Below are 21,256 nucleotides of genomic sequence, written 5' to 3' on the forward strand. Positions count from 1 at the left end.
AGCACACCTGCTGACACGTTGTCCGGGGTCTATCTGTACATTACAGGAACATGTACGGAACACAAGTTTAGAAAAATGTGTGATCACAATTGACAGGAAGATATTAGTGGAAAGCATGCTAAACACAGTTTAATGGAGTAGGTTCAAATTTCAGGACTTGCCCTCTCTCTTTACTCATTACACAAGGAATTTTGATGGGTAAGGTTTAATGTATTTACATTATTTTCTGCAACATTTCCGAAACATTGACTTTGCTATTTATTTTTGTACTTCCAAGTTATTGAGAACATGTTGTTACTTTTTTGTTTACCTGCATTTCAAAGAAATGTTATAGATGGCAGGGGTACCCTGTTATTGTAAGCTGCTCAAGTATTTGTTTGTCAGTGGAGGCTTAGTTCACAAGTTGCCATTATTGGTAGAATTTGATTTATTGGTAATTGCTGCCTGCTCCAGAACATTATATAAAGGAAGGTGAACACAGTGCAGTACAATGTATAAGCAGCACTTTAAGTGCATGGTAATGACTCCTGGGATTGATCACTGCATGTTAATCTCAGTTTTTGTGAATTAAAATATCTAGATATGGCAATACCATTTCATTTGGAAAGCCATTAAAAGTTACGGTGATGATCAATCAATTTCCTTTTCTGAATTTGATACCATTGTCTTAATATTTATTTTTTCAAAGTAATTTCAACATCCTATTTGTAATTATGGTTTTTACAGTGCCAGAGTTCTGTGATAATTGTTCTGAAAAAACTTATGATATTTTTGGGATACTAATGGGGATGGGGATATTAGTAATAGATATTCTAATTTTTTGAAATTAATACATGTTCTTGTTTAAGTTTGGTCTCATGGCATGGTTTTTATATTTACCTTTGAGTCATTTAGTGAATAAGTTACAAATAAAATGTAAACTATGAATATTTTTTTGGATTTTCACAACTTTCATTAGCTTGAGTAAATGGCAGTTTCACCAGCATTTTAGCAGGTGTTGTTTGAGTGAAAGATTTCTTTCCTGAGATAATATAGAAGCAATAAGATGATAATATAATATATCTGATTTTGAAACCTATTTTGTTAATCCCGACAATTTTCACATTTATTCAATTCTGTAAGAAAAATTGTGAATAGCATCTTAGGAATAAATATGGTATTTTCAGTGAGCATCATTTAAAAATACTATTTGTTTGATTTTTAATTTTGTCTATGGTGGTGAGACATTTCATGTTGCTCAAATTACAGACATTTCATGTTGCTCAAATTACAGACTTCTCATGGCTAAAAATTATGATTTTATTTATGCTAAATGTTGATTCATTTCTTGAAATGAATCTGTAATGCAGTGTTTATGGGTTTTTAAGTAGCTCACTGTTTTGTTATTCACTGAAATGGTAATTGATTTTTCAGGTATGAGGATGGTTATCAATACCAGAATATTTTTGGGCCATTGGTCAAATTGGAAGCAGATTATGACAAGAAGCTGAAGGAATCACAGACACAGGACAACATTGAAGTTCGATGGGATGTTGGTTTGAACAAAAAGACAATTTCATATTTCACCCTGGCTAAGACTGATGGAGGTAAGTTGATGACATTGAATATGAAACACATACAAAATCAATTTTTGCCTGTTTGATAAATTCAGAAAATATCTATATTTTCTCTTATTTTATTGTGGTACCTCTGAAGTAGTTATTTGGTGTTCATCATTTGAAAACAATTTGAGCCTATCAACAGAATGGTGTTCAGGAGGATGATATCGTAAATTAGAGTTTGTGTATTATTTTTCATTGAAATAGTTTTAAGTGCACTGACACTGACATCACAGAAATGGGTGCGTGAAAATGTACCTTTTCGTTGATGCCAATGGCAAATGGTTGGGCAATGGAGGTGTATGAGGAGGAAAAGAGAATACTTGTGGGGTAAAGAAAGAAAGGGGAAGTATGTGGGTTGAATGGTAATAATACAAATAAGTAATAAACTAGAAAGATAATTCTATTAAAATGCTGCAATAATTACTTTCTACTAAAGAGTTAAGAATTTTTTCGTAAAAAATTGTAATGAGTTATTAAAAAGTCGCGGTTAAAATTATAATCCAAAAACTTTTTGCCATTCTTAATATCTAAGTTAGTGGTTCAAGCCTCTTAGCTCATCCAAATTGAACTCAAAAAAGTGGGGTAAATCTTGTTCTCTGCTTAAGAACCTAAATGTCTACAACACCTAAAAAATGGCTAGAGTCAACACCTCTATTTAAAATGTTGCCAGTTATTATTACGTTGGCAAACTTCCATCCTTAATATGTAGGAGTTACATCCAAGTATTGAAATTGGAGTAGTAAATTGCACTAAAAAAAGAGAGATTATTTTTGTAACTGAGCCATTTGGCTAAAGTGTTTGTATTTTTTCGATAGGCAAAGTGCAAGTTAAATGGCATGGATTCCAGATCTTCTACACAGGCACAGATTTCAGCTATTTCTACACAAAGGTCAAACCCTGGTACAATATAATTGTACTGCAGTATTGATAGACAAATTGGAAGATTAGTTTTGCTTTGAGAACCCTAAGAAATGCCTTTGAGCAAATAGATCCAATGTATGAATTAAAACAACTTTTTATCAATTGTAACACCAAAGTCAGTTGCTTGAGAGGATTGCCATATTAACATTTTTTGGTCTGCTCACGTTTTAATAGAAAAACTGGAGAGAGAATAAGTGTGCCCGAGCCCATTTTGGATTATAACAAGTGCTTGAGGGGAGTAGACCATGCAGATAATATCTGTCACATTGCACAACAATGAGAAAGACCACGAATTGGTCATCGAAGACTGTGCTGTATTTGTTAAGCAGTGCCTTATTCCATTCTTTGAGGGTGTATGTGGAGCTCAATGGAAAACAAATTGTGTATAAAAAAGTCTCTTGTGAAGTTGAAAGAAACTGGGTGAGTCACAGAGATACAGAAGAGCCCATCTCTGACACTCAAGAGAAAAACATTCACATTATCCTAGTGTGTGCACCTAAGATGGCCGCACCGGGGAGACTTTCCATGGGCATGAAAAAGCATAAAATAGAGAAAGGAGTTAGTGCTGAGAGCAATATGATTCCTGAGAGACCTCGTAGAATATGTGCGGCCAAGATAAGAGGTGAAACCTGCTTCATTTGTGGATTTTGTTGTGTTCCACTCCATAAAAGGACATATTTTGAACGATTCCACACTCTAGTTGAATACTCGGGTATATAATCTCTTTGCATTTAAAAATATCTGGTAGTTCGGTAGTTTTATGTTTTATTGATAGCTTATAACTTTCATATGGAGGCACAAAAAATGGCTGGCCCCAAGGGCCATTATATTTAAAGGCCACACAGTGTTAAATTAACAAAATATTTCTTCAATGTAATGTTAGTAATTTTAAATGATACAGTAATAGTTTTGCCAATGCAAGCTGCCACAATTTTGGTGAAGATATAGGCAGGGTTTAGGAGTGCAGCAGCAATTAGTAACTTGAAAGCCTTAGCTATGTGTAATAGTAGTTACTGTGGGCCTATCGAGGACCTTTTCCCAACCCACTGACTACTGCTAATAATGCTCATTGTAACTTCTAAAGATCATGATGCCTTTGCTGAATCCACAGATATGAAACTGATGCATGGGGATGAGCTGAGGCTGCGGTACTTGGGTGAAATGCACAAGCCATGGTCTGGTGTTGGTCACGTAATAAAAATCCCTGACAACTTTGGAGAAGAAGTCGGTATTGAGCTGAAGAACAACTGTGGGGCACCAACTGAGTGCACTTCAAACTTTGTTTTGGATTTCATCTGGAAGAGTACTTCCTTTGACAGGTGACTCTCTTTTTGGCACTTTTTTTGAAGCATAGTATAGGCTTGCAATATTCAACACCAGCCATGGTAGCTTTGTGGCTGGAATTCTCATTTATATTGTAAGTCCTGTGATTTTCTGCTATTGTAAGTACTAGATTTTTGTGAAAAACTGCAGTAGGCACAGTAAAATGGATACCTCTGTATCTGGTAAACATATTGGGCCATGCACTAAAAATATTTAATCCATTTTCTGTAGCCTGTATTGGGAATTAGCCATTTTCCATGATGCCCTCAAAAATACTCAGTAGATATATCACCTGATAAAACTTAATATTGGAGCAATAATAGACGACGATGATTAATTTCTGTGTCTATAATTTTGGAAAGTTTAAAAAAATGATATTCTATCATAATTATTGGTGATCTATGATTTAAGGTAGGTTTTCGATGCACAGAGGCTCTAAAAAAGAACAACTATTTCTTTGTTTCTCCTAACAATACAGTAAGCCTCATGTCATTTTCTACATAATTCCTTCTCCCTTCATTCTGTACAATCTTATTTATTCCTCTTCTTTGTTTGCCTAACTTTTTCCCCTCTTATTAAAGTCTCCTGTATCCCAATGTCTATCAAAATGCTCTAGATCCGTCTTATCTGCCTCCTTAGGATTTCTTCCAACGATCTCCTCTTCTCCCCATCCGACTGATGCGAGCCATGTTGAGTTTTTGGTGGAAACACTTGATTATTAGGATATAGCAAAAGAAAGCATAGACTCTTTATAAGGGAGCTTTCAATGTGGCGGGGGCATTTGATATTCGTGTAATTCCTTGTGTAGGGTGTTTAGCTCACACCTCAGCCAGTTGTTAGGGAACTCAAGATCAATCAAGCTCGAATAGCAAATGTGATGGTTGGGTGGTTTAATACCCATTGGAATTCATTGTAAATTGAGTGAGATGTGATGATTGTGCTATGGTTTTGAAAAATGTGTGCATGGGCGCGACAGTACAAAATGAGCTGATTGTGAGTGACGGCGAACCCAAAAGCCTTGGTCATGGACCGGTTAGTATTAGCTGCATTAGCCTTTTGACTTAAGAATTGAAATGAAAACAAAGAGAAATGAGATGAAACTATGAACTGCAGCACCTATCGGTATTGATCAGAGATATATGTAAATAAAATAAGAGTAATTAAGTACAAAACAGATTGGGGGAAAAAGGAATTTGGCTCCAAATTAGTCTGGTGTATAATTACCCCCTGCCACACACCCTGGTGGTGGCTTGTAGGGTACTAAAAATACTAATAGTTGTGCTCATATCCTTATCATCCTTTAAGTGTACTTTTGTTTTACTGACTGATTTAACCTATTATCTTTTGTGATTACTTGGGACCTGTGTGCCACCTGACACTGTCTATCTGGACATGTGGATTTTAATAAATAATAAATAAATAAGATTACCTGGTCCAGCTTGTTTCTATGTGAGCATAAAGCTTATCATACTGAGCCTATCGAGCTGACCTGCTGGTTGATTACTATGGTTTAGTATTTTTGAGTTGTCTCTAAATGCTTCTTTTAATGCCTTCAGGATGCAGCTGGCTCTCAAGAAGTTTGCAGTGGATGACACGTCTGTGTCTGGCTACATCTACCACCGCCTGCTTGGCCATGAGGTGGAAGAGGTGCTCTTTAGGTGCCACTTGCCAAAGCATTTCTCGGCCCCAAACCTTCCAGATCTCAACAGGTCACAGGTGAATAATATTTTTGCATGTGTTGGTTTCACTGTGGGACTATTTACTTGAATATCTTTAAAAATAATCTCACAAATGATTAATGATGAAGAGTTAAAGAAGAAAGCAATGTTAGGGCAAACAAAGAGTTGAAGCTGGAAGGGAGAAGAGTCCACAGGTAGGTGCGAGTAATGCTGAAAGCATGTCAAAAAATGACCTGTGCTTATTTCATATGAAGTATCTCTTATTTTATTCCTACAGTGTTTCCACTATTTGTAGATAGTGTTTATTTGTGGTGTTTTCTGAAATGTAAGTGTACGAAATGCAGTGGAATCCTCTTAAACTGTTTGTCTGGGGACAAAGTTCTTCACACTATAAATTGAGTCATTCCCTCTTTTAGGAGAGTATAAAATTCAAAGACCAAATCACACTAACTAATATTATTAAATTTTTTAGTAAATCACTGTGTAAAAGCTATTATTTGAAGGGTAAGCTTCTTGCCAAGTTAAGTTATATTAATTTAAAATAAGATAAAAAAAATTCCACTTCTATGATGATATCGTGTTGGACGGATGGATGGCCAAGCTCATTGGTTCAGTTCAATGCAACAATTTCAGAGTGTAAAAATCATTTGCCTTGACTGGGATCCCAGGTCCCTGGGATCCCAGTCAAGGCGAATGATTTTTACACTCTGAAATTGTTGCATTGAAATGCACATTAGCGGATGACTCCGTTAAAAGTTACTGTTGCGGCATCTCCCGCAGTTTCTTTGGAATTCATTGGTTCAGCTTTTACTTCCACTAGTAATTATATAAGTCAAGATTGTCCTTCAATAGGAGGGACTATAAGAATAGCTATACAATATTATATCAGAGTACTCTCATCACCATTGGGTGCAGGGTTAGCTGCTAGAAAGAACTTCCCTCCATTCTTAAAAAAACTTCAGCTGTAATTGTTCCCAAGAGTTAAGAGTTAACTGCCTGAATTTTGATGCTTATGTAGCATTTGCTTTTATCAACTCCAATGTATTTTTCCAGTCTGTAATTGTGGCAGTCCACGTAGGGAAACCTGATGCCAGTATTATGTTTCTCCCTTCATTCTTCTACCACTTGCCATGAAAAATCTATGGTGAAAAATTACCATATGTATTGCTGTAAATAAACTTGCTTACAGGTTGACCCTATAAATGGCACATGCTCATTTTCATCTTTATTCCGATAGTGTATGGTATTTGTCATGCTTCTTTCATGTTGTCATTTTTCTACGTAAGGGATTCCTCTTATTTTAGTAATATTGTAATTTGCAATTCTGTCTACAGGTGTACGCTGTGAAGCATGCATTGCAGAGGCCGTTGTCCCTCATCCAGGGCCCTCCAGGGACAGGCAAAACGGTGACTTCGGCAACAATAGTATATCAGCTTGTGAAACAAACAGGTGGTGGCCCTGTGCTAGTGTGTGCACCATCTAACATTGCTGTTGACCAATTGACAGAAAAGATACACCGGACAGGACTGAAGGTTGTTCGCTTGTGTGCCAAGTCTCGAGAAGCCATTGATTCACCAGTGTCGTTTTTGGCTCTCCACAATCAAATCCGTAGCATTGACAGGTGAGCCACATAGTGGTAGAGCATGCATTTGTATTGCATTTTGGACATTTACAGTAGGGGCTTGTTTTAATATGATTTTAAGAATTCTTTAATGTGTAATTTCTCAACAAAACAGTTAAAATCAATGCCCTTAGATATGGAATAAGGTAAAACTAAGAATGTTCTTCATGACTCTTAGCATTTGGACTGGAATGGACACCCTACTATCATCTCTTTGTATGCCACCTTTATTCTCATGTTCACATATGCTTCTGTTTTGCATATGAACTACATTTTATTCCCCTGAACACAAAAAATACCTTATGTAATGCATTGGAGATATAAGTCTGGGGGGGGGGATCGAGATGATGCGATGGCTATCGTACTGGTTTCCCACCCAGAGGGCCTGGGTTCGAATCTCGGTGGTGTCCAATATTTTTCGGGGGTATCTCGGTCCCTACTTCAGGTACTTTGTGGAGGGCACTTTGAGTGAGGACGTCATCTATCGAATGGGACGTTAAGCTGCGGACCCGTGGGTGCCTTTCGTTAACATAAGGCTAATGCCGATGTTAGGTTTCTCTCTTCCCTTCATCCTTTCCTCTCCATCCCTAATGGCACAAATGACTTAGCTGTCAATCGCCTCTCCTAAATACTAATGCTATAACTCGTGGGTCTTTCAATATGTCCTTAGGAAAATATAGAAAACATTATTTTGGATATATTTTTTGTTTTTCAGTGTAATCCCCTTGTAGTATGCTATACTTTTCCTAGCATTTCTCCAACTTTTTTAAGTCTTCTAAGAATTAGGATTTTAGAAGGATTTCGAAGGCATCTATGGTGGCGATGGCCTCCTCCTTTGATGTGAATAATTTTCTGCCAAACCATAATTTCAAGTTTGTGAATTAAAAAGTCTCAGGGTAAAATCTGGTGAGTGCAGTGGTTTCTTGCAATAATTCAAGCATCAATACCTCAATTTTTACCTTTGAAACTGCACAGGTGCAAGCGCAGTCTAGTGAAAGATAAGGATTACTTAAAGCAAACCTCTGCGAAACTACGTGCGCCATCTCTTGAATTTTCTAAGGAGGTATTGAATAAAGCATGTAATTTTAAAGTTTGAATGGGCAAATGAGGAGTGCAAATGAAGTAATAATTAAATGTTGTGTAGTATCATGAGATACCTGGCAGGAGTGGCATTAAATTGTAAGATACGAGGTCTTATTTATGCAATTGAGGGGAATATTTAGGGATGTGTGGATGGATTGGCCAATCAATTTGTAGGATCAGAATAGGACAGTGAACAACTTAGCTTGCATTTTAATGATGTAGGGCATTAATTAGTTTCCCTCGTGTATTAGTTTAGTCTGATATTCATTGTAATATTTCATCATTATGCATGGCATGGCTCATTGCAGAAATGCCCAAAGAAGACTTTTCTCCGCGTACATCTTGGTTTTAGTCGTTTAAATAATATAGAAAACAATATATTTTTGAGTTTTGTTGCTGTGTGTGTAGACTAAAGGGTTTTGACAGGATTTGTTGTGTTGACTCGTCATTCTCACGATAGTATTTCAAAGAGTTTAATCCTGTCATCGTGTATGAAATGGCTAAAATTGGAAATGCCAGCACTTGTCAGAGCTGTGGGAGGCTGCCTCACTCTTTGCTCAATGAAAGGCATTATCAAGGTCTTTTCCAATATATCCAAGGGCCATGAATGCCTCTCTTGCTCTTTCTACAAAAATTCATTCCCCTTGTTGGCTAAAGGATAGCACTCTTCTTGATCAAATTTTTTGGCTCCAATGGTATTTCAATAATTGTCTGTGAAAATTGGGAGGGAAATATATTTTCTTTTGCCAATAATTTGTCCTTGTCAATTTATGGAAATAAGAGTCTTCCTTTAGATTATTTAATTTCCTGGTGCAATGCCTTTCTGCAAATTCAAGTGCCCCAGTCATGTGATTGTTATTATGATGAACACTTAACATTCATATTTTTACCTTAATCTCGTAAGTTGTATTTATTTTGTTGTGCATTGGGTAAATACTGATTTCGAGATGCCTTTTCAGCAACACTGAGTTACAGAAGCTGCAGCAGTTGAAGGATGAGACGGGCGAGCTGTCGTCGGTGGATGAGAAGAGGTACCGACTCCTCAAGAAAGCGGCCGAGAAGGAACTGCTGGAGGCGGCTGATGTGATCTGCTGCACGTGTGTGGGTGCTGGCGACCCCAGACTGGCACGCCTCAAGTTCCACTCGATTCTCATTGATGAGAGCATGCAGTCGACGGAACCAGAGTGCATGGTGCCGGTGGTGCTTGGAGCCAAACAGGTGCGTCTGGTCTTATTTTTGCCGGGTGATCTGGCTTTTGTTGGGGCAGCTCAAGAGTGGTGTGGTTGAAGGCCCTGAGGGGTGAATGAAGAGTCTTGATGTAATCTTATTTGTTCATAATTTGTCAGAATTTCTATGATTAGTAATGTTTATTATTGCTAAGGGTGATCATTCCTCTAAGCTGAGGAAATAGCAAAATAATGTGGAAGACATTAGCAACACATTGTGAAAGTCTTCCCAGTTGTTACTTGTTAATGGCTTACTTTTATTGGGTTCCAATTCAAAATGATTTGTTTTCATTTCCTAGCAAGTCCACCACACTTGTCTTTGACATTGCAGAATTTGTAGCATATACTAAGTTTTGACTGCACATTTTATCCTTCTGGCTTCTCAAAAGTGTTGCATTTTAAGACTAAAGCAAAATATAATGGTAGATCTGCTTTCATGTTAATTTATGTCTTCCTGTTAAAGTAAAAACTCTCTCACCTAAAGATCAATAGATAGATACATTTTGCGTACTTGAGATTAATGCCCGAATAATTAACTTATCCTGCAGCCAGTTAGTGATTGAATCAATTGCTTCTTGGCACCCATTTATTGAAAATTCAATAGAATTTAGAAATACACTAAATATAAGCATTAAAAGTCAGAAGCAAAATGAAACCATGAAAAAATACTATAAATTGTACAATCTTTAAGAGGCCATTGAAACCTAGTGTACAATGCGAATACAAAAATTAAAATGTTTCATGCATTGATTTGTCTGGAAACCGATTGGGGGCATGTAAAAAGTTATAGACATGATAGGTTGAACTTAACTGCATTAAAAGTTTTATTTATTAAAATATTTATGAGGATAGTTAAAAATGATGTATAGGAGTACAGTATATAATTTTGTTCCTGGGGTCCTTTTCTTGTTTTGAAATTAATGTCAATTGTCTCCTGCTGACAGCTCATTCTGGTTGGTGACCATTGCCAGTTGGGTCCAGTTGTCATGTGCAAGAAGGCTGCGCGAGCAGGCCTCTCGCAGTCTCTGTTTGAACGCCTTGTTGTGCTCGGCATCCGGCCATTTCGGTTGGAGGTACAGTACCGTATGCACCCTGAACTCTCTCGCTTCCCCTCCAATTTCTTCTATGAGGGGTCCTTGCAAAATGGAGTCTGCTCAGGTAAATACTTAAATTTCTAAACCCTCAGGTAAAATCATTTCTACCTGTAACATTTTTTTGGAACAAATCTTCCTTTTCTATTCCCAGCCCAGGGAAGAGAAATACGTTTTACTTGAGTTTTGACTAATTACGGAATAATTTTTAGCGCAATAGAATAGATATTACTGTTATAGTTGGTGCTTACCTATTTGCCGTGTTTTTATCTGATGTAATTCATTTTCTTAACACATTTCCTGTAATAAAGTAGCCGAAATTGAATTCTGATAATCTTTATTGTATCTTAGAGTCAAAAGTAATCAAATTTCAAAGGAATATGCCTGTGTAAATACCCTTAAGGTGAATAATTTCATGAGTAAATCATGTGTTAATGTTAGGATATAGAAGATTGGCTATCTTTTATAATTCCCATAACATGTTGCGTTAGAGGTTCTTGACAAAAACCTACATTTGAGAGAATTTCATAAAACATTAACTTATTTTTTAATAGTAATGAAAGCAGGTTGTCGATTACGGTGAACAAATATTAAGTTGGAAAAGCAAATGATGAATGGAAAAAATTAAAAATCCTTACTTACTTAATTAAAAAAAACTTACCTACTATAATAAGTTTCACTTAAAAAGCAAAAGTTTTATAGAGAGTGTCCATAGGAAGTTGTTTGTATTAACTTGAGGTAAATGGTATATTTTTTTATCACATGTATTGAAGTGCATCAGCATTCTCATGCTTTCTGGGTATTTACCATTCAAATCCCATTAAACTTTTTTCAGATGAGAGGAGGCTGAAGGGAATAGATTTCCCATGGCCACAGCCTGAGAAGCCGATGTTTTTTTACGTGACGCAGGGACAAGAGGAAATAGCTGGCTCAGGAACGTCTTATTTGAATCGAACAGAGGCAGCCAATGTGGAGAAGTTGACCACAAGGTTTTTGAGGTGTGGTGTTAAGCCTGAGCAAATAGGCATCATTACACCATATGAGGGCCAACGAGCTTACCTGGTATGTCCCACCAAAAATGATGCCAGTATGATCTGGTTACTTATTAATAAGCTGCTCAACTAATTGAGTTGAGCTATGAGAATGTTGATCATGTTCCTTGATGGACCACAGGCATAAATTGCGACTTAAAGGCTTCAAATTAAGAATTTCTCATGTCTGGGAAAAACCAAAATATTGAATCATAGTGACCATGTTCAATTATAATGAAACATCACACCGTGTGAGTTTGGTCACTGGATGGTATGAAATATTTTCTCTGTTTTGACCTTCGGAGGGCCTTTTATATTATTCCTTCGTGCTCCCCACAATGAGGTCTCCAAGATTTCTGACTTGTTAAACCTTGGATGTATATGTGAAAAAATGCAAGTGAGTAATTGTAAGGGGAGGCAATTTAGATAGTATTTGCATAAGATTCAGTTTGCACATTGTGCAATAAAGTGCTTAACTTCTTTATGTGAAAAATAACTGCTGAACTAAATTAGTGATTTTTGATGGTACATTTTCAATGGTTCAAACCACTTCCCTTACTGGAACACATCCTAATGATTCTTAACTGTAAATTAAAATTAATTTAAAATAAAGAAAATTGGCATGGGTAATTATTTATTGGAATAGGTCTTTAGTGTTTGCATAAGTTTGATCTCATGAAGAGAGTTTGTAACAGTCTTCAGCAATTGGTCAAATACATATTGATTAGGGTTAATTTAACATGGCTCATTAATATTTAATCACTTACTGTAGCATTTCTTTTGCTAATAATATGTCATCTGCATTTGACAGTTAAATTCTGTCATTCCAAAATTCATCATACTTAATGTCAATTTTATATCATACTTGTTTAGCGGTGAAATAATTCTGAAACAAACAGTATATGGTTTGTCTAAAGGTAATTTGAACCTTTTGGAAAAACATAAATAGCAAGAGTTAAAGATTAATATTATTGAATTTTAATTTTTAGTAAAGTTAACTTTTATTTAATTTTCCTTACAGTAATTTCTTAGAGCCCAACCATGTTTCTTGTAATGAGAAACGGACATTTTTTTCTACAATTAAATTGTACTCGCTCAAAGAAATAACCTATGTTATTGTGACCAACGTAAAATACACTCCCACCATTCTTCGTTATTGTTCTGCTAGTTGTCTCGCTTGTAGCACCTAGAATTATGGGGTTGCAATATGGCATGTATAGGATACTTCGTGTGTCCTAAATCCGGGTGCTGAAATAGGTGCCTAAATTTGCACCCTATTGCTGCCTTAGGAGTTTGGACCAAATGTCATGTGGGTTTTGATTTGCCGAAGAAACTTGTTGCTCCATTATTACTTTAGTCATTATGAATTGCTATTTGGAGGCGCCTTGGGTCCCTTCGTAATAAGAAATGTGCCTAGTTAATTTAGCTGTGCATTGCTCCTTTTATAGTGAATTCTTTAATTCTTTTGTATAGGTGCAATATATGCAGTACCAAGGATCATTGCATGCAAAGCTTTATCAGGAAATTGAAGTAGCCAGTGTTGATGCCTTTCAAGGTCGAGAGAAGGACATCATAATTATGTCGTGTGTGCGATCCAACGAACACCAGGGTATTGGTTTCCTCAATGATCCACGACGGTTGAATGTTGCTCTGACTCGAGCCAAGTATGGGATAATCATCGTTGGCAACCCCAAAGTGCTTTCAAAGGTAAGTTATTTTTTTCTCTAACCACAGCCCTCATTGCAAGGCCAAGATTATTTTAGAACTTAAAGAGTTAGTCCGTCAATACCACCGTTCTAATGATGACACTCTTAAGATTTTAATTGTTTATAAGAAAAGCATGTGCTGTGTAAATGAAATATTCTTTTCTGCAGCCATGACTCTTATGTTCCTTGAAGAAAAAGCATTTAAATTTCATGATCCCAAGGTTTTTGATATCTTCACAGCTGATGTAAGGATTTTTTTATCTAAAAATTTCCGATCCTTTGAGGTGTAGGAATTTGTCTATGTCAGGCATTGGGAGTGATTTTCTCGAAGTTTTCCTTAAAGACTGGATGATTTGTCTTCATCTGGCAAAATAATGCTGCCTCCTGCCTAGTTTATGAGATGCCTTAGCTGATGTCAATCCATTGATGATTGGTGACTCCTGTCCCTTACAGCAACCCCTGTGGAACCACCTCCTGAACTTCTACAAGGAGCAGAAGGTGTTGGTGGAGGGACCGCTGACCAACCTGAAGGAGTCAGTCATTCAGTTTGCCAAGCCGAAGAAGCTTGTGAATGCTGCCAATCCAGGCACACACTTCATGTCCACGACTGTGTTTGATGCACGTGAGGCCATGGTTCCAGGAAGCGTGTATGACCGCACTGGACATATGAATGGTGGCAACAATAGCAATGCTGGAGTGTCGTTGACGGCATCTGCTAGTCCGTACTTCCCCCGTCCAGGTATTGAATATGATACCAGATTTTAAGTATATTGAGATTGCTGTATTTTCCCATCGAGGCTCTCCCTGTTTCTTCCCATGCATACTTGGCAATTGTGCATAGATCTTATCATTGTAGATACATAAATATGTGCATGCATAAGTGGGAAAACATATTTCTTATCTAATTGTCTGCAGTGAAATTATGAGACATAAAATTCCCCTTGTGTGAGCTTGAAATTGTGGGTGTCAGATTGTTGTAGAGAACAGTTCCCATTGTAAGCATGCTTTTTCCTTATATTTAATAGAATATTTTAAAGAATTTTTAGCATCTTCTGGCTGTTTTATTAATGTTTTGTGTGAAGTCTGGCATATTTACTGTACACTCTGTGTGTACTTCTGTCTCCACTTGCATAATTCTCTCCTTATACTCTAAAGAGTGAATCTGATGATGTTCTCCAAGTGAGCCAGTGCATTGATATGCCTGATGTCAATTGCAGGTACAAATCCATTGGATCCTTACAGCAGAACACATGATCCAATCAGCTACATATCTCCAGAGAGAGCCCAAGCTGCTATGACCAACATTCCTGTGCCAGTTGGCATGTTCATGAACATGGCTCATGTCCCACCTCGGTTCTACAACCAACATCAACAAGCTCTTCAAGGTTTGAAAATCTTTCTTCAACTTAGATATTCTCTGGGGCTTTAAGAGAGCTTACTTGGCACTTCAAAGTAAATTCATCCTTTTAAATATTAACCACATCCCTCCCTATAAATGGTAATTTATTTCCATTATGCTCACCTTTCTTAAAGAGAATGCATTTATTTTTTATGTAAGAAAAAATAGAATCCTACGTGTACTCTCTGTTAATCTGAATTTTTTGAATGGCAAAGGAAGTGAATGCAGTGCTTATATATTCTAAACTTGTTTCAGTTTTTAGTGTTGAAACTTTAACTAGCCAAAAAAGGTTAACATTTGGTGTTATAATTTTTTATGTGGTCTGCAAGAATAAAAATGACTTAAAATTTGATTTCTCCCGTGACCTTTAGTTCTTATTTAAGAATCAAAAGATGTGCTACGACTGTCTTGTTTCAGTTACTCTCACTCTACTGCTTGGTAGTAAATGGTTTCCATGCCATTTTCCTATCATTAGCCTTACTTCAAATTGCAAAATGAGATTATGTTGAAATAAAAATCTATTTGTAACTAAAATCTACCTATAGAAGGAATTAATGACAGCCACTGAGTAAAGAATTGGATTAACTGGGTATTAGTTGAGACTTGAAGTTGGTGTGGTAGTGATGTGAAGGATATGCATGGTATGTTTCAGAAATCTAGTCTCTTCAGGAAAGAGAGTGATCATGGATAGGAGGCTTTTGGATGAAAGATGTTGTGGGAGTGGATAGGGTTGGGGCAATAAGACAGAATTGGGGAAGGCAACCAAGAAATGGCAGGTATTTTGGGGGGCAAAGTAAAATTGAAAATGAGGAATCGCAGGATGAAATTTGAAGGGTGGTAAGGTGGATAGAGAGGAGAGTTGGCAGTGTGGGATGTTGATAAGGGTGTGGAAGAGGAGTGGTTATGACATGAAAGGAGGTGAGGAGATGGAGGATCTTGGTTTCAGCAAATTGGTGATTTTGGCTGAAAGGGCTGATGGCAGGGTTTAGGATACTTATCAGGGACCCTGCACGAAATACTTTTTGTCCGTAGGCTGACTAATTAGAATTAAGTTGCTTATTGCCTAGAAATATATTTTAGTTAAAATTGTTTTGAAAGTTGTTTTAACGAAATATTAAATTTTATTTCAGCGAGACAGAACCAAAGGAACAAAGCTGCCAACCGAAATAAAACTAAGAACATCAGAACAGCTGCTAAGAATGCTGCAGGTCAGCTGAACCAAGGGCTCAACAGCCAGGATGCTACTCAGCCATATAGTCAAGGGGTGCCCTTAACACAGGGAATGTCACAGGTATGCCTTACGTCTGTTCAGTGTTAGTGTGTACGTTTTGGGCAATGAGCTGCCATTTTGATGGTTTGGCTCACTGAGTCCTGGATTGAATTTTGCTTCCATGATCTGTCTCACCTCTTACAATGAAGAGTAGTGCTGTCGACCCATGAGCCTTGTTAAAATAAATTTAAAAAATATGAAGTTCTGGAGCGTTGTCCTTTTCTTCATCTATGGTGTGTACTGCCAATGATAGGGGAGTGTATAAGCTTTTTCAAAATGTAATAATATTTAACTTGTAATTCATAAAACAAGAGAAGTAATTCCAGGCTTCATATTTGCATGGAAAGTGATTTTGCATTATCTTCATGGCCCCATCAAAAACAAGTTTGATGTTAAAACCTGCCCTGTCTCAGTCACATCTAGGTGGCGTGTTTCTGTAATTTTCCTGAATAGTTCTTCCTGAAGACCATACCATTAAGAGGGGGATCAGGATGATATGGTGGCTTAAGTACAGACTTCCCACCAAGAGGGCCCGGGTTTGAATCCTGGAGGTGAAAGGTCTTTTTAAGTGGTATCCCGATCCCTACTTGAGGTGCTTTGTGGAGAGCACTTTGAGTGGGTATGCCATCCGTCCCTTCAGTTAGCTTGTGGGTACTGAATGCTCTCTCTCCCCTGTTGCAGGGCATGTCCCAACCGGTGGGTGGAGCAACTGCTGCCTTCAGCTTGTCTCAGCCTGGGCTTTCGCAGGCGGAGCTCTCACAGGACAGCTACATGGTGGGTGAGTTCCAGTCACAGATGGACGGCCTCTTGTCCCAGGATTCCACCTACCAAGGAGACCGCTCGAATACTTCTGCCTTCTACCCGAGCACATCCCAGGGTGGGCAGTTCTCCCAGGTTTGTTTAACCTCTCACCCTCTCAGCAATTCCTTCAAACCATGATCAAGGCGTGGAATCCACTGAAATCATTTACTTCTAGCTGTTCACCTTTTTTATCCATACCCTTTTGATATACTTTTTAGTATTAATGTAATTTTTAAATTTTTCTGATATACTGAAATAGTATACGCCATAAAATGTGTTGCACTCAGTCATCATTTTTATTTTGAAGGATGAAATTATTTAAATTTCCTTTATACTGAATATTTTTCGTGCTAAAGTGAAGTGATTTTTCATTTTTGTATGTTTTAAAAAAAATGCACAAATATGCAATATGCATTGCATATTTTTTTTGGGAAGTCATTGGTTTTACTAGGTTCCAGAAATGGCCCTTTTAAGGAGTCCTTGCTTTTTGTGTGGCCCCTGCTCTTAGTTAAAGTTATTTTACCAAGTCTATCTAGTGATATTTGGGTGAACCTGGGGACATAAAGGTCTCCGTGGGCAGATAATTCCATGCTGAATGGAGGTTTGTTTCTAAGTCGGGGAATGAGTCAATCCCTGCAAGGTGATTCTCCTGAGCAAAGAAATTGGGAAAAAGTATGGTGTTTGTCAAGTTCCTCAGGATTTCTAGAAAAAATTGGAAAACTGGACAAATTCTTTTTAAAAGTCAAGAGTTCAACATGAATAATAGGGATACGATGTTGGAATCATGGGTAGTTAAAAACAGTGTACTTTTACCTTGTGAAATTATTTTGAGCTTTGTATACCTGGATGGACTTCATATCTTCAAAACTGGGAAAACTATAGGGAACATCAATGAAATTAAGCCGTTTAGCCATGAATTTTGGAGAATTAGTCATTTTATGGGAAAATTAATGGGTATGAAGCAGAGAAGGGAAAATTTATTTTCTTCATTCAAGTTTAATTTGAATGACCATTCTACTGTTTTTTTTACGAAGAGATTTGTGTGTTTATGTAATCTGCCAGAAGGAAAAGAACGGTGCATCACATTTGTGTGTGCATTGAAGGGGCATTTGTGCATTTTATTGAGCAAATGAATGTTACACTAAAAAGCAACTGCATAAAGATGCTGTACTACAAGTCAGTGTCCTTTATTAGATGCATAATAACTTCATTGAGTGAGAATACTGCAGTAGTTTCCCACAAATTAATACTCTACTGTAAGAATTTTTTTTATGAACATCATTTGCCTTCTGATATTCCAGTGTATTGTTGTTTGTGTAAAAATTAAAATTTTCTGAATGCTAGCAATAAAAAATGCAAATGGTTGTAATGGCATGGTTATCATTAATGTTGGGGCCTAGAAAGTCACTCCAATTCTCTGGGGCTCTAGAGCCCCTATCATTGTAATCTCTCCACTCAGTGCGATTTTTATTTTGGTGAGGATTTAAAATTATTTCCATTAATTCTTTATCCACCCATAAATGGCAATGCTAGAGGGGAAAACGCTATAATATTTATGCAAGCTTGTTTATAAGTGCTCATTAGTTATCCCTAGGGAAACAACGTAGTGTCCATGGTGAAATCTAATGAGCTGTGTAGTTAACTTCATTTTCAACTCTTATTAGAAATTTACCACAAACTGTAGTAAAAAATTGAGGTTGGGGAAAAAACAATTATCCTTTGAGGAACTGGTTAAGAAAACTTGTAATAGAATATGTTCTCTTTAAGTTCTGTCATGTGAGCTCAGTTCTTATTTTTACTCATAATAGAGTGAATTTTTAGCTAAGTGAGACGTGATTTTTTAAAATTTTTCATCAATTTAAACCTTCCCAGCACCTACACTTTTTTTAAGTCTCACAGCAATGCAAATGAGATGTCAAACTGATTGTGGGTATAGCTGTTTTCATTGGTTGCGGGTGTGTGATATGTTTGTTCTCTCTCCCTTTTTGATGACAGCCATACTGAGCCTGGGGATGGTAGCATTAAGTTGAGACTCGCCAGCCCAGCGAGTAGTTCGCCAAGGTACAAGGACAGCAGCATGAGATGCGACGACCAGAGCAAGCCAAGACGAACCGAGAGGAAGAGAAATGGATGGAGGAGGAGGAAGGGATGATGATGTTGAGAGATGGTGAGCGGAGGAGGACAAGCAACGTCAGGAGGGACGACCGCACAGGACAGGAGGAGAGGCGCAAATGGTGGTTACAGTGTCTGGCACACTCAAGAAGGCTGCAGCCCTGTCAGCTGCGTTGCGCGCCTGGTCACTTCATTGTTGCCACCCTAAACAGCATGAACACACGCAAACACTCACACCCACGTCAGGACGATACATGATCAAAGGGGTAGCCGCGAAATAAATGCATGGCTGACTGAAATCGATCAACACTAATTTGATTGGCCGGCATTGATGTTGTGGAATTGATAATGCATCATGTCTTGAGATGGAAAGTGGGTTGGCCTTCAACATAAACGACGACACCCAAGACTCCATACTGAGGCAGTGGGAGTCATGTATATGCTGATATTTTGTTATCAGGAAGGGAGCTCTAGAGAGTATGAAGGCGGAGGATGAATGATCAATGGCTGGGAGCATTGGTATGGATAGCGAGGGTGTGAAGGCTGTTTTAGACATCTCGTTAGTCTTTGGGAACGTTTGTTTAGGGATGGGCGATTGTTACGTGTGAGAGAAACGCTCTTGCATTGAACAAGGCACAAGGTCACAAATATCCTGTGAGAAGGGGGTCAATAATATTGGGTTTAGGAGTAAGAAAGAGGTAGACGGAGAGGAAGAAGTTTGGGGGAAGTGGTCTCGGATCGTGTATTTGATGTGGTCGCATGGTCTGTGTCTAATTGATCAATCAGGCTTGACTACCAATAATTAAATGGTGTTCAAAGTGACATCTACTTGTTTGGCCTCTTGAATAAAGCATGGTAATGCCAAGTTATGAGCTAAGAACATTGGTAATCATTGTTTTGGCTTCCAACAGGAAGGAACATTATTAATTTTTGGTTAATGAAAGCAATTAGCATTAGTTGATCTTTTGTTGTCAGTTCATCAAGTATACTTTTAAGGGGTGAATGAAAAACAGTTGATAAAGGTGGTAATTCCATGAAATTTTTTGCTCTTTTAATGAGATTTGGAAGCCTTTTTCAAATTATTTTCAAAGTTACCTGTTCACTGTTATTAAGGGGCACTATAGACCGTATATATCTATGCATAATCGAAAAAGTATATGCTTTTGCTTTCATTTTTATGTATACTTTTCATTTTTGTCTCAATTCCTTCTTTAAACGCAGGTGATTATGTTGATATTTTAATTATTGACTAAGCAACAGCAAATTTTAACTTTAATTCTAATGAATGGCAATATCCCAGTGGTTATGGTTGCTGGAAGTCCAGAATTAATCCAAATTTCATTGATCCAATACCAATGATCTTTCCTTTCAAAGCTTTGCCACGCAAGCCAGTAAACAATATTTTTCATTGAGGTCGGTGGCTCTACAGAGAGGGAATAATAATTAGTTAATTGCGAGCCTATTCATGTTATTAGATACTTTTTAAGGGTGTTGTCACAGCCGTTGTTTGTGGTATCAGTTTGTTGGCCAATAGGGCTCACATAATTCATAATATAGTGAGGAAAATACACCTCTTGACTGGGATATATTAATTTTTTTTAAACAAGCTACTGGCTAGTATTTTGGTAAAATGATGCATGATAAAAGTTGGTTTGGCAATCAGTATTTGGAGAAAATTCCTTCTACTCTTTTCTGTTAAGCGAAACTGAGTTGGAATTGAAATTGGCATTATGCAATGCTTATATATTGCTATGGTTGGTAAATAGTGCAAAGAAACCAGAGTGACATAATTATACTCATCAAAATTTTCAGCTACACGAAGTGATGTATGTGTATCTTTTATCATGATTTTCAAAATAGCAAAGCCTTTGAACTCTTTCAAAAGCTAGCTCTGACACTGACATTATTCATTGGATTGCACTTCTGAAAATAATGCCTGAAATAAGGGCATCTGTGAAACTATGTCTTGAAATAGTGAGCTAAAGGTATTGGTGTGTTTGGAACAGCCATCCTTAGTTTGATGTTTCTCTCTTATTTTGCCGACCCACTTTTATTGTATGGCAAATTCAATAAATGTAAAGCACCCATTATGAGTTACCATTCATTCTCCCCGCTCCTCTTGAATGAGGCCAGTGTGTGCTATGTGAACATGCAGTCTGTGTTGAAAATTTTGGATGAAGAGAAGATCACAGTGATATAGGCGGGCCCATATGATGTCAAGGTGCTTTGGAGCCCAAACTGTAAATTTATAAAATTTCCCAGTTTTGTGAAATTCTGTAAAAGATTTTTGTTCTTGCTTCCCCTGTCCAAATAGGGCTGTGCTATGCGATTGTGTATTGGATTGGCAACAATATTTTTACAATCAATATTTTTTTTCATGGATCAGATCTAT

At 37.3% G+C, this 21,256-nt stretch overlaps 1 protein-coding gene across 1 annotated transcript in view; it reads left to right on the forward strand.

The window, feature by feature from the left end:
• Positions 1-20,952, forward strand: part of Upf1 (Upf1 RNA helicase) — a 35,091-nt gene extending 14,139 nt beyond the window's left edge. The window contains exons 6-18 of the mRNA XM_071594335.1: positions 1,414-1,586; positions 3,634-3,841; positions 5,402-5,561; positions 6,859-7,145; positions 9,188-9,446; positions 10,399-10,612; positions 11,381-11,607; positions 13,050-13,283; positions 13,736-14,021; positions 14,500-14,667; positions 15,812-15,972; positions 16,633-16,845; positions 18,748-20,952. Coding sequence (XP_071450436.1) covers positions 1,414-1,586; positions 3,634-3,841; positions 5,402-5,561; positions 6,859-7,145; positions 9,188-9,446; positions 10,399-10,612; positions 11,381-11,607; positions 13,050-13,283; positions 13,736-14,021; positions 14,500-14,667; positions 15,812-15,972; positions 16,633-16,845; positions 18,748-18,756 — 2,599 coding nt within the window. The 3' untranslated portion in view covers positions 18,757-20,952. The remainder of the gene's footprint in view (positions 1-1,413; positions 1,587-3,633; positions 3,842-5,401; positions 5,562-6,858; positions 7,146-9,187; positions 9,447-10,398; positions 10,613-11,380; positions 11,608-13,049; positions 13,284-13,735; positions 14,022-14,499; positions 14,668-15,811; positions 15,973-16,632; positions 16,846-18,747) is intronic.
• The last annotated feature ends 304 nt before the right edge of the window (positions 20,953-21,256 follow it).

The sequence above is a fragment of the Hetaerina americana genome, unplaced genomic scaffold (assembly GCF_022747635.1).
Source record: "Hetaerina americana unplaced genomic scaffold, ioHetAmer1.1.p SCAF_6, whole genome shotgun sequence".
Lineage (NCBI taxonomy): Eukaryota > Metazoa > Arthropoda > Insecta > Odonata > Calopterygidae > Hetaerina > Hetaerina americana.